Consider the following 14,131-nt stretch of genomic DNA (forward strand, 5'->3'; position numbering starts at 1 on the left):
GGCTGCCTGACAAGGTTACAGGGGGCAGTCACTTTTTGGCAAAGCCTTGCCAAAAAGTGACTGCCCCTGTAACTCAGGAGTGCAAAGGGTGACACTGACCAAATTCACTGTACATACACCTGTTACCCTCTATTATCACTCCAGAAAATTCTGTGAATATTGCCCTTTGCACTCCTGAGGTTAATTTTTGTGCACAGTAAATGTAATTCATCTTCATCTTCAAAACTGTCTGTTTTTGTCGTTATTAATCTGTCCATGTGTCGCCTTGAATACATCTACGCATCAATACTGTGTCATATCCATAGCGCCACTCACGGGACACAGGAAGTCGGCCTTTGATCTGTAATTCAGACTTCCTACATTCACATACATGATCCAAATTCACTATGGATGTGTATCATGACCAGAAGCACAAAAAACCCATTGGGCATTGATAAAGTTGTCCTCCTCTACATGTGTGATCAATTTGGTGTAGATGGTAAATTGTATGTTGAAGGTATAAGGACTTCCTGCTTCATGGCGAGGCATCATAATCGACTGCACCACCGCACCCAGCAGGTATGACGTAGGCGAAAGCTTTTGATAACTTTTCTTCAAGGTCAGAGAATAATACTGACTGAATGTGAAGTCTGTGGTGTTAATTCTGTAGGAAGAGTTTGTTAACGTACGAGGCATGGAAATGGGTTAAAATAGAGGCGGACATCAGAATGGCCGACCTTCTGTTGGACTGAGGGCTTTGGTCCCTCAATGTTTTTTGTGCATCTGGTCATGATACATATGCATACCAAATTTCTTGAATTTGTTTGCCTGTAGGAGGCGGGGATTTACAATAGGGGGCGCTTTAGAATCCCCAGGCCACACCCACATCCAATGATGTTGAATTATCACATTTTTCGGCAGGTGTGACGTATGTTGCGAGTTTGGTGAGTTTTGGTGTATGTTTAGGCCTCCAAAACTGCAATCAATGTTGAGAATAAAAATAAGAAACCCTACAGATTCAATAGATCCTCACATTGGCCAGTTATCTTAGCCGCCGCTCAGGGCCTGTCTCTCTCTCTCTGTCTCTCTAAACTAACCCACATACACGTACACACACATTAGGGGTTACACAGATACACGTATAATCTTGAGCAACTCCTTGGAGACTTATGGTTAATAACCTAGCTACAGTATAATATTTGGTACCTTGTAGGAACCCCCTTTCATATTTTATATATGCCTCGTGGTAGCGCTGCTACCTTTTCAGAACAATAACTTTTGTGTGTATCCAAAAGTGCACATGAAGCCAACAGTGTTGTAACCATCGCTGTTGTTCAAATCCCGCACGTATTCACTTCAGTCCAGCATTTTTTAATTCTAGGTACATGATTCAACAAAACCAGGATCTTAATTTCATAATTCATGTTTACGTGTGACTTCTCCAAGTCATGTCGGGCCAGTGCAGTAGTTTTTAAGGTTTATGCACGCAACTCTCTTTACTTTCGATCAAAACGAAACGTATTTCAGACAAAAACAGTTGTATACTAAACAAGCAGCGACACATTACCAAACAAAGACAAATTATTTTGTCCTGAACGGAAATAACAGCTAGTCTCGTGCCAGTACTCCGAAACATGAAAACAGGGAATGACGGAAGGGACTGCATAGAAAAACAAAGCACACACAGTATTCCGCCCCTCCCACACACCGTGCTGATTCGCTAGCACACCGCCAATCAGAATGGTCCTACAGCTGGCACACAACCAATAACAGAATCCAATGGCCAACCTTCCCAGACTTCGCATGTTGAATTGGATCAGACAACGTCCGCGCGGCTCTGAAAGCTTCCAATGCAGCTGAACACACCGAATATATTTGTTCCCAACCTCGTCCGATTCTCCCCAAACGCTTCAGACGTCCAACGGTTTGGCCAGTTGGTCCCAGCCTTTAGAGCGTGACTTCCCAATGGCATATTCCGCCATTTTTGTAGTCCTTTCATCCTTTCCAAGAGATCGTGACTGCCATCTTGGCTCTCCGCCATCTTGTGTCTTTGACTACAGCCGCCATTTTGGGTCTCTTTCTTTGTCCATCCGACACACACACACAAACACACACACACACAACATGCTTGTTTGTTATTTGTGCTTGAGTTTGTTTATTGTTTATTTTCATAGTTAGCTGCTTTAGTCAAGTGATGGATTTTGTTCATTGAAAGTATTATTGATTGTAATATTTTCTGGTTGTGATTGTCAGTGCTCGGATTGATTTCCTTCACTTTTCCTTTAATTAAACAATATTACAAATATTTACATTTAAAGTGAACCCTGCTTTTGAGACTGTTTTGGTGAGATTATTGGTCCATGATAATGATTCACTTCTTCACCATCAATTCCCAACACTGCCCACCAAGGATTCATGGGGAGACACGAGGAAACCATGGAAGGAGAGAGGACTGAGAAATCTGTTCTAAGGCAAATGACAAATAAGAGATCCTTTCCTCTGCAGCGTCAGAAGATACAAGCCAATTAATAGCCCCATTCACACTGGCTTTTGGGTGCGGCTTTAGTACGCCAATTCCCTGCCTTTCATTTTGAGATTTCTCACTGTGAATCTCTCGGAGGCAGCGAGGGGTGAAATTTAGCTCCGGCCCTGATACGCCTCTGGAGGTAGTATCAGGGCCATATTACTGGTGAACCAAACAGCGTGAACGGATAAGCCGGCTTCGCGGATCGGGGGCGTGTTGATCGGACCGTTGTTAAAGTTGCACAGGTCCTTCACTCAACTTTATACAGAGAAATGTCCCACAAAGCAATGTTACATGACCAAACAAAAGTAATGTAGTAACTGTAACTGTAACATATACAATTATTTCACTACGTAATTAATTATTTCATGGTCCTGCGTTGCAGTGCTTCATGGATTTATTTTATCTGTCAAACTCGCCCATCAAAGTCGATGGGCGGATGCTAACACCTGATTGGTTACCCTGCACATCAAGTCAAGGCAAATTTATTCCAGATAATGGATTGATGCAATCAAACAAAACTTTATTGGCAACCACTAAAAATCTCACACCAAGAGAGTCTGACTGCAGACCTCAAGTGTGGGATAGTGATGTGCGGATCAATACTGAAATATTGATACCTCTGATACCAGATCTTTATGCTCTTAAATCGATTCTCAAATCAAAATATCAATACTTTTGATACTTCAGTCATTTGAGGTAATATCTATCATTAACAGGAACACAGTGGAAAGTAACTAAACTATTGAGATCTTGTCTAAAGACGTGGTTTTTGATGTTTGTGGAAAAACGGTAAGGAGTTGTGTCAACACAACAAACCTTGTGAAACACCTCAGGTTAACCACAACACAGAATACGAGGCATTTATGATGAGGTGGACAGAAGAGGAGAGATTAAATTAACAATGATAATAATAATAATAATCATAATCATAATAACAATAATAATAATAATGGCACCTTGCATGGCAGCCTCTGCCATCAGTGAGGGCCCTGTGATGAGCTGGCGACTTGTCCAGGGAGTACCCTGCCCTCCGCCAGATACAGCTGGGACTGGCTCCAGCAAAAACCCCTGCGAGTGTGCAGTGATTGGCTCTGGTGCGCACGTGACTGTGGGGGCTCCGGTGGACAATGCTTGCGGAATTCGTAAAGCATTTCTGAAATAATTTATTAACGGTATCATTGCAGTCCAAACAAATCCAACGTCACACACCATTGAACCACGCAGCAGCCATGTTGAAACTCTCAGGTCAGTCTGATCCTGATCTGCAGAGATATTTGAGGCACACATACATACACACACACACACACACACACACACACACACACAGAGACAGAGATTCCTTGCTTTTATAGAGAGATGTCCCACCTTCAAACACAGCCTCATTTGGCCATCCATAAAAAAGCTACTCACACATAGGGTAATGAAAATGTCCTCCACACCCGCAGTCCAAATTGCATTTGCAGATTTTTTGTCTAAGAGCAAGTCAAGAAACAAAGTTTTAATCAGCCAAACATGTGACGTGACCTGAAGCACGAAGTTGAGCATGAATGGTGAAGCAGGACCAATTTGTCTTCAAAATAAGAGCTTTACATTGCACCCCATAGGAGTTTAGAACTGGGTTCTTAGCGCAGGGCTTTTAATTTGAAAGTAGCGACCGTTCGTGCTTGCCGCTACAACAACAAGCGGTCATGAAGGCAGCTACAGAGACCGAGGAGACGCTAGCATCTCCTGGATCTCAGCGGCTGTCTATTTGCTCATCTTTACATCCGCAGATAAAATGATGGAGTGACTGCTGTGATCAGCTGTTTCCTGGTTTTAAAACTCCCCGGCTTTGGGTCGCACAACAGTGCAGGTCATCGACACCTCCGCCCATCTCACGCAATTGCCGGCACATCGACGGCTCGGATTTAGATAGCAATGGAGGTGGAAATAAGATTACCCTCCAAGGCATTATATTGGCAGACCAAAACAGACCCACAATATCCCACCTTCTGTCTAAATCCGAAGACCTACAAGGTCCTCTCTCTCTGCTGAGAGAGATTTGGGAGGGGGACAAGGGGAGGGGGGGACCCTGTTAATATTGTATCCTTTGTTGTCCAGATGAGAGACAGATTGGAGAAAATGAGTGAGCTGGCCCAATTACACATGGCCGAGGCCCAGCAGCAGCAGAAGTCCTGGTACAATAAATCAGCCTGGCAGAGATCCTTCAGCCCTGGACAAAAGGTACTGGTGCTTCTCCCTAGTAATGACAACAAGCTGCTGGCCAAGTGGCAAGGACCATTTGAGGTTTTGAAGAAGCTTGGCCCACCACATACCAGGTTTCAACGCCAGGGCAGCTCCGCTCTAGCAGGGTGCTGCATGTAAATCTTTTGAAATAGCGGCCAAGGAGACCAGAAAGAAGGGCAGAAGTGATGCTCATCAGCGGGGTGCTGGAGGAGGAGAAAGTGGATGAGCAATACCTGCCTCCTACGGGTGCACGGGTGGACCTTGACCTCAGCCACCTTGCAGAAGACAAGCAGCACAAGGTGAGATCAGTCTGTACTTCAGAAGTATTTCAGGGGTATCCTGGGAGGACGGATATTGTTGAACATGACATTATTGTGAGAGAAGGCGCTTCGGTGAGAAGACTGAGTTACAGGATTCCTGAACGCCTGCTGACCTCACTGAAAAAGGAGATTGACCTGATGCTTCATTGTTGTTGTATTGAGTATGGTTATCCCTTGCTGACCTCTTTTATAGGCTTAGTTAAGGTTTGCCTTGACTTTTATAAAATATTTCATTTTTGGGTAAATAAAACCCTATTTTTTAAAATCTATATTCCTGTCTCCTAATTGCCTTACTGCTTGATCCCTGACAGCGACAAAGCTAATTTTGTCCAAAATCAGTCTGTCATCATTAATCTCCTCTATGTGTGGATTTAGGGTTGCCAACCGTCCCTTGAAAAACGGAATCGTCCCGTATTTAGAAACAAAGTTACGCGTCCCGTATTGAGCTTAAAAGGGACGCACTTTGTCCCGTATTTCCTTGAGAATCAAAATGGTCTTTAAAATGTCAATGGAATCAATGAATGACAGGGCGTTTTATATGAAAATATACGGTAATCTTACTGCCAGCCCTCTCCTGGTCTGTGACCAATGAGCCGACAGCACACTCACACACGAGAATAACAATGCAGAATCCGGCTCTTCTCATTGGTCGAGGTACTGTTGCTTGCAAGAAGATACCGGAAGACAAGAGACTGAGGCAACTGACAAAACAATCCAGCATGGCTCACAACGACACAGTTTCACAGGACACTGCAGACGGTACGCCTTCCACCACGAGCAGTAACGTTACTCCCCCGATAAAAAAAGAAAAGGCTGCAAAAATACAGACTCGAATGAGAAAAAGAAAACGTGGCTGGAAAAAGTGTAGATAATGTCTGCTGGTGCACTTTTTCTGTAGCCCATGGTGAACTGTTTGACGTGAAACAGCATGCATCTAGTGGTCTACACGTGAGGGACAACCAGGTGGACGCTTGACTGGTTTGTTGTCCACCAGGCAACACCAGAGGCAGATATGGTATGTAGAAAAAATACGAATGTTTTTTAAGTCCAATAAATGTCAGTGTTTTGTGGCCAAAAAAATGTTTAGTGTAATAAACACATACAATTGATAGATGAATACATAAAATAGATAAATAATACATAAAAGTAATACGTAGATGAATAATAGATAAAGAATACACACTATACTATATACATACATACAACCTTACACATGTCAGTTCAAACAGTCCATAGATAAATGTGACATGCATAATTTATACTGCACAGGCAGTTGATATACTACACATGAACTATATATCAGTAAGAAAGTAACAACATTCTATTGTTTTCTGTTATTTTATACAGTTTTCAGTTAAGCAGGACAGTTCTGTTAAATAAATATATATTTATTTTATTCTGTCAAGTTAAGAAGGACAGATTTCTGTTAAAAATATCTTTTATTTTGTGCAAAAAAATAAATTGTTGAATAATATTTTTTCTATGTATTCGTATAACTCAAAAACATGCATCAAACTAAATTCACATTAGAGTGAAATGATTAGGAAATCGTTTCACACAAAAGTTACCAAGCCGTCCGGGGGGGGGGGGGGGGGGGTAGTGTCCCTTATTTATTTTTCAGGGAGTTGGCAACCCTATGTGGATTTGGTGTAGGAGACAGGAACTCTTTTCATTGGTTCTCAGATTCTGAGTACTGGGTCTGGCCAGTTCACTTTCCCTTACACTTTTAACTGCATCAGTGTAAAACACATGGTTTAATCTATATATTTTTGCACCTCTCTGGCTTGCCTTTGAACAGGGCACCCTGTCAAATGTTTTTAATGTTGATTTTATTGTTGTGCCATCAAATAACATATATTATTATTATTATTATTATTATTATTGTTATTAACTAGTGCATTGCCCGTAGGAAGCATGTATTCCTATAGAAAAGTGGGAGGTTAAGTAGCTTTTTCATGGATGGCCAAATGAGGCTGTTGAAGGTGGGACGTCAGGGATATAATTGGCTGTTTTTGACTACTTTTGATTATACCATTATATGTCACCTTAAAAACTATTTACCTTGCCTTACTTGGTGTAATTATTTTTAGCACAACCTCACATGTGTGACTGTACAGTTATTTTTTCATTTTAAGGTACTATATTAACACTATGGACCTAAAAATCACAAAATAACATAAAATCAGAGTAGAAAAAGTTAGTTTTTTTACTGTGAAAACCACAAATATGTTTAATGGACCAATTGCATTAGTTATAATGCAAATATAAATTGTTGTTTACTAAATTGGTGCATAAGTTTTTAAAATTTACAAAGTTATGTGTAACTATTTACATTTAAATGCAGGCAATGCCTTAGGCTCCTCAGCTCATTCCTGCCTGTTCCACATTCAGCCGTCTCCTCCTTGGTTTGCCTCACAACACGACTCCACTACTCACTAAACACACTACACCAAACACTACATAACACACTAACTATACACTCCAAACACGCTATATGTCACAAATCTCTCAACTCTCAAAACTCGTTATCTCTGTCGCTGTCTCCAACACATCACTGCTGCTGTCAATCATCCGCCGATGTCCCTCCCACATCTTCCTGTTCCTCAACAACCAAACTTGCTGCTTGGACACTTTCGTGACAAAAGCACATTTTTACTGTTTCTTCTTGCACCAGACATAAAGCAAACGTAACGGCAATGTTCGCGAAAAAGCGTGTTGGACATTATTTACCCTAAATCCAGTTTTGGACGTGCCGGTGCATCCGCTCCGTCAACTCGGGAGGTGGGCTGTGTGGGTCGGTTAGCGGCTAGCAGCTAGCTACACACGAACATCCACAGATCCGAACCGCCGGCAAAATCCCGGTCCAGCTCGCGCCGCTGCAGGTATAAATCCGCTTGTGACAAAAGTGCATTTTTACTGTTTCTTCCTGCACCAGACATAAAGCAAACGTAACGGCAATGTTCGCGAAAAAGCGTGTTGGACATTATTTGCCCTAAATCCGGTTTTGGACGTGCCAGTGCGTCTGCTCCGTCAACTCGGGCGATCCCACTTTGTTGTCCGCGCGTCTCCGGATCTCCTCAGACCCGAAAAGACTTGGACTTGTTTAATCTCATTAATCCACAACAGTCAGTTTAGATGGACAGAACGGAACCGAACCGCCAGCAAAATCCCGGTCCAGCTCGCGCTGCTGCAGGTATATATCCACTTGTTTTTTAAGGTATGTCGTGGTCTTGAGCTCTGCAGTGACTGGCTCTGGTGCGCACGTGGCCACGGTGTGCAGTGGTTGGCTCTGGTGCGCACAGTGGTTGGCTCTGGTGCGCACGTTACTGTGGTGGCTCCGGTGGACAATGCTTGCAGAATTTGTAAAGCATTTATGAAATAATTTATTCACGCTATCATTGCAGTCCAAGCAAATGCTTATTGCACACCACTGAACCACGCAGCAGCCATGTTGAAAGTCTCAGGTCAGTCTGATCCTGATCCGCAGAGATATTTGAGGAACACACACACACACACAGACAGAGATTTCTTGCTTTTATAGAAAGATATAAGCAGCACTATGACATCAACACCACAGTTGCAGCATCTGATTTTTGCATCTCGATCCCAATTTCCATATTCATGTTCGCCTGCACATCTTGCACATCCTAGTTTCTTTTACATTGTCCTACAGTGTGTCCCATTCTCTGACACTTGAAACATCACAATGGTGCTGGGATAAACTCTCAAACATCATAGCTCAAATATCCCATTCTTACTCTTTTAGGGATACTCTTTTCAACCTTGAGGACTACTGACAGGCTGTCAGGTTTCACCAGCTATCCCATCCTTATTCACCTATCTCATCCATCAACACTGCCAAATGTACAACATAAATAAAACCTCTAAGCTTTGCTACTTTTCCTGGGATGCGATTAAGGATTTTTCCTCCATTTAATGTATCTGCTCTAAGGAATGTATCTCTTTGCTAAGATCAAAAGCATCCTGTTACTCAAGTATGTAGCAAACATTACCTTCCCCATTTCTTTTTCAATGCTTTTGTTAATTTCAGTTTGTGAAAATGTCCCTTTTCTTTTTGGAACACTATCATTACTTCCCATTCTTTTTGTTCACTCTCCCTCCTCATGTTTCCGCCTGTTTTGTTAGCCATATCATGTTTAGCCAGCCTGCAAGCCAGAAGCTGCACTACCTTACCTTTCACTCCTATCTTTCCCCTTTCTATTGATATCCTTCCATGGCATAATATCACAACCTCCATCTGTACTGTTATCAATGTTAGTTACATGGATAAAAGTTTTCTGTCGCTATGAGGAATTTCCATCAACTTGGCTCTGAAAAAGTAATGAATGAGATAGGATGAAGATCAGAGGAGGAAAATAATTTGGGGGCGGGGTTCCATGGGGACTGACCCTCGACTAGGCCGACAATAGACCAATCCTTGAGCCTGCCACCCTACCCCAAAAAAGAATTAAATAAATAATGACTTAGCCTAGGTTGAGTGCAGGCACCCAGGCAATTTTCCCTTTGAAATTGACAGTCCCCTTTCTCCAGAGAACCATTACTCTGGGGGCCTAATCTTTCTCTTCCCCCTCCCTTTGTCAAGGTGTTGTTTAACCCTTTCATGCATGGAAGACACTACAGTGTACAGCTGATTAAAAGTGGTTTATCTCTTTAATTGCCTAAAATCTTGGGCACTGTTCTACATAGTCAACACCAGGTGGTGCTATTTCAGAATTTCATACAAAAAAACTAATTGAAAATCCATTGGGAGGGGCTACAGTAGTCACTGATCCCAAGATGGCTGACGGAGATCAAAAGAGACCAGGCCCCTCACCTATGTCTGTGTCTACCTTCTACAAAAAGAATCCCTTGAAGGTAAGAAAAATAACATAAGATCAAGGAGCATCTTAGTTGACATAATATCCAAGAAATATCTCAGTTTTGATTTTACATTGGGAGAAAATACCAATTTTCCATGTGTACACTGTAGTGACCATTATGCACTGGCCATGTCTACATGCCATGTGCATTAGTTATTCTCTACTGTAAATGCATTGTGTTCTAGCTAGCCATCACTGAATGTTTGCACTTTCAATGCATACATTTATGTTTCTTTATATTTTATAGAGCTTCATGAGACAGGAGTACAGGGTTATAGAGGAGTTTCCTGAATCAAGTGAGGAGGAGTGTGGTGATAGTGGCAGTGATGAGGATTGGATGCCTGAACAGAATGGTGCAAGCAGGGAAGTAGCCGGATCCAGCAGTGACAGTGATGAGGGAGATGAGGCACAGGAGGAAGAATATGAGGGTCATGAAGAAGAACGTGAGGCACATGAGGTAATAGATGAGGGTCAGGAGGAAGATGAGGCTGAGGAAGCTGAGAATTCACCACCACCCAGAGCTCAGGGGAAGAAAGCAAAGGGAAAGAGTGTCAGAAATACATGGAGATCTATGGATAATGAGTTTGGAGGAGATCTTCCCACTTTCTTAGGAGAGAGCCAGATGAATGTAGAGGGAAGGTATCCAATAGACTTCTTCTCACATCTTTTCACACAGGAGATGATTGATGACATTGTCTTCAATACAAACCTTTATGCTGTGCAAAAAGGAAATGAGAAGCTGGAACTGACCTCTGACGAGTTCAAAACATTCCTTGGAATGAACATGGTAATGTCCTACATAAAGTACCCAAGAGCAAGGATGTACTGGTCATCAGAGCAAGGACTTCGCCTTGATTTGGTTGCCGATGCCATGCCAGTCAACAGGTTTGAGAAGATCTTGAGATACGTTCACTTTGTGGACAATTACTCCATCGACCCCGAAAACGCAGACAGGTTTGTGAAGATCAGACCATTCCTGAATGCTCTCCAGGGCACCTTCAGTGCATCGCTTGATCCAGAGGAGTATCAGTCTGTGGACGAGATGATGATACCCTTCAAGCGACGTTTGTCCATAAAGCAGTATATCCCCAAAAAGCCGAAGCCCTGGGGAGTGAAGGTGTGGGTTAGAGCTGGGTCCTCTGGCTATATGTATAGCTTCGAACCATACCAGGGTCCATCTGGAGGACGAGGAGAAATAAGCCAACTTGGAATGGCTGGAGATGTCGTGATGCGCCTCTGTGAGGACCTGCAGGACCGAAACCACATGGTGTTTTTCGATAACTTCTTTTGTACCATTCCCCTCCTCCAGGCTTTGAAGCATCAAGGCATCTTCGGCACTGGCACGTATCGGAAGAACAGGCTCCATGGAGCACAGGAAAAGCTAAAAACAGAAAAGCAGCTGAAGAAAGAGGGAAGAGGGTCTGTCTCGGTTGTGACGAGTCGCCAAAACATAACCATCACAAGCTGGATGGACAGTTCAGTTATCCATATGGCCTCTTCCTGCACTGGTGTGTCTCCAACCGATGAAGCAGAAAGATGGAGCAAGAAGGAGAAGAAGATGCTGAAGGTCCAAAGGCCATTTGCTGTAAAGCTCTATAATCAGCACATGGGAGGAGTCGACCAGATGGATCCGATGGTGGCAGCGTATCCCCACAGACGCCGAAACAGGAGGTGGTACATAAGAGTCTTCTTTCACTTCGTGGACGTCGCAGTTGTGAATGCCTGGTTCCTGTACAGGATGTCTGGGAATGAAGCAAAAGACCTCCTGCACTTCAAGGCATCGACAGCTCGTGCTCTGATCAACACAGGTTCTGTGAAGATCCACTCCCGAGGCAGACCCAGTGCCACTCCACCACCAGTGAAGCGAAGAGCTGTGGTCAAGGTCCCTCCTGAGGTCCGGTATGCACCTGGAAACCACTGGCCCAAGCTCAAAAAGGAAAATGCCATGAGGTGCAGTGATGAGAGTTGTGACCGGAGAACCAAGTACACCTGCTTGCAATGTGTTGTGTTTGTGTGCCCTGATTGCTTCTCCAACTTTCATTTGAGGAGATAATTGAAAGAGGAGATGCCCCTTTCCATCCTCTCATCCATCAATCAATCCATCTCTTCTCCATACCCTGATTTATCCCCTCCACCAGTCCATTACTCCTGTTACTTTGGTTGAGAGTATTTGTTCAGTGACTGTTTAGAGGGAGAGAGTATGTGACTATTTATAGGGTGAGAGGAGTTCTGTAACCTCTTACTGGGTGTGAGAGTGTGTGTGTGTGTGTGTGTGTGTGTGTGTGTGTGTGTGTGTGTGTGTTTATAAAGTGATATGAATTGACAATAAAGTAATTTGAAAGAAATTGAGTGTGTTTGAGTCTGTGTGTGTGAATAGTCAGCAATAAAGAATGCAATGGCACCATTTGCCAGGCAGGAAGACTAGTAATGACTGTAGTGTGATTATACAGGTATACTGTGATATTATTTCATGATTTGCACAGTATTTCAACAAATTACCATATAAATATTTGTTTTAAGGAAAGCGCACTGAGTACACTGGAGTGTACAAAAAAATATCTCCTTAGGGGATTCTCACCATGTTTATGTACCCTTATGGTACTCTAAAATCACTGGGTAAAAAAATATGTAATCAAATATTTCATGCATGAAAGGGTTAAGACGATGTTTTTGTAAGGGCTGTGACATTCCAATCAACCATTAAACCAGAATCTCATCTTCTTAATTTTAATAAATTAAGAAACAGTAGAAACAGGTCATAAAACTGATGTTTTCCACGTTTCTCTAGCATTAAGTTAAGCCAAGATAAAGGTTCTGTTTTGATGTGTTTGATATTTGGTGGAACTGCAGCACCACCTTTTGGTGAGTCCTGGTATGAATGGAACAGACTTTCATGCAATCTATTATTTTATAAGTTTTGTTTAACTTAATAATAAATGTCTTTGACATGTTTTGGTAACAAGTATTAAGCTAGAACTAGAAGGAATATGTATAAGTCCTCAGTTCTGCTGTACATCCAAGTGTGTTTTATGTTTGATCAAGTTTTACTTCTTTGAATGTTAAGTGATTTTAATCTTGTCATATTCTTTTCTTTGTAATAAGCCATGGTGAAAGTCTGGGAAAGGTGATACACAATCTTGAAACATTAAAAGCGATAGTTTAGTGTATTTAAGTCTTGTGAGTTTAAACTCATAATATCGCTGAAGAAGTGAACACTGTCAGCCCACCCCTCTAGGTCCACCTGCCAGACGGATAATAAAACAGACAGACAGGCTCTCCCTCACTCTCTTCTGCACTCTTATCTTTACTCCACTTCTTTTAAAATCACACTCTCCTTTATAATTTCACGCTCTTCTTTTTAAAGTATAAACCTTTACTTTATTCTTATTTTTGCAACAAGCTCTAAGACAAGCGATCTCTGCAGAAATCAACAACGTGCTGATTTAATTTTTATAGCCAATTTTATAATTTGTGGTATTGAATCACTGCTTTAAGTGCTTCACTTTTATCAAAGCTCCAACAGAACAAAGTTCTGTTCCTTTTTATTTTGTTTTTAAATACTGTTAAGTATCACAGCCTGATTCCGAGGAAGTGAATCTAATTTTATTCATCTTGTATTGAGTAACGACCGTTACAACCAAGCCGTGCAAGCGGTTTCCAAAAACACAGAGACTTTTGTTCCAAGCCAAGACCTTCTCTGCCCCCAGGGCACTCAAGCAGACTCCCGCTAGGCCTTTGGACCGAGAGTGCTGGACTTCCCTCTGGCTATTGGACCAGCACTGCGAGCCCGCAGTTGAGCCCAGAACACCCGAAGAAATCAAAACTTCAGGACTTCCCCACTCCCAGACAAAGAAGGCTGAACCTCTCCATACAGCCTGGATTCACACACGTAAAAAATAAGATTTGGTGTCTTAGTTCTGATTCCTACCTTTTGAGCTTAAGAGGAATTTGATCAGGGTCTCGTTAGTATTGAAAATTACTCCGTAATATATTTATTACAGTCTCTACATTTTCTGTTATCTGTTGTTGTTTGTCTAAATTGCCATTTCATTTATTTACCCTGAACTTTATTAGTTAATAAACATATATAACTGTCTGTCCTTGTCTGTGTAAGTTTAATTTTAATATAGAGAACCAATACCTATATACATACATACATATATATATATATATATATATATATATATATATATATATAT

General features: G+C 42.1%; 1 protein-coding gene across 1 annotated transcript; it reads left to right on the forward strand.

Annotated features, from left to right (window-relative positions):
• The first annotated feature begins 4,798 nt into the window (after window positions 1-4,798).
• Window positions 4,799-12,207, forward strand: LOC115587502 (piggyBac transposable element-derived protein 2-like). The gene is made up of 2 exons (XM_030427358.1): window positions 4,799-5,031; window positions 10,609-12,207. The coding sequence occupies exons 1-2, from the start codon at window positions 4,918-4,920 to the stop codon at window positions 11,983-11,985; spliced, it is 1,491 nt and encodes a 496-aa protein (XP_030283218.1). The 5' UTR covers window positions 4,799-4,917; the 3' UTR covers window positions 11,986-12,207.
• The last annotated feature ends 1,924 nt before the right edge of the window (window positions 12,208-14,131 follow it).

The sequence above is a fragment of the Sparus aurata genome, chromosome 9 (genome assembly GCF_900880675.1).
Source record: "Sparus aurata chromosome 9, fSpaAur1.1, whole genome shotgun sequence".
In the NCBI taxonomy this organism is placed as follows: domain Eukaryota; kingdom Metazoa; phylum Chordata; class Actinopteri; order Spariformes; family Sparidae; genus Sparus; species Sparus aurata.

Bases quoted from the DNA above. Each gene is read 5' to 3' on its own strand.
- LOC115587502 (XM_030427358.1), top strand. From the start codon at position 4,918: ATGCTCATCAGCGGGGTGCTGGAGGAGGAGAAAGTGGATGAGCAATAC. The intron at 5,032-10,608 runs GTGAGATCAGTC...CTTTTCACACAG, and splicing joins CAGAAGACAAGCAGCACAAG to GAGATGATTGATGACATTGT.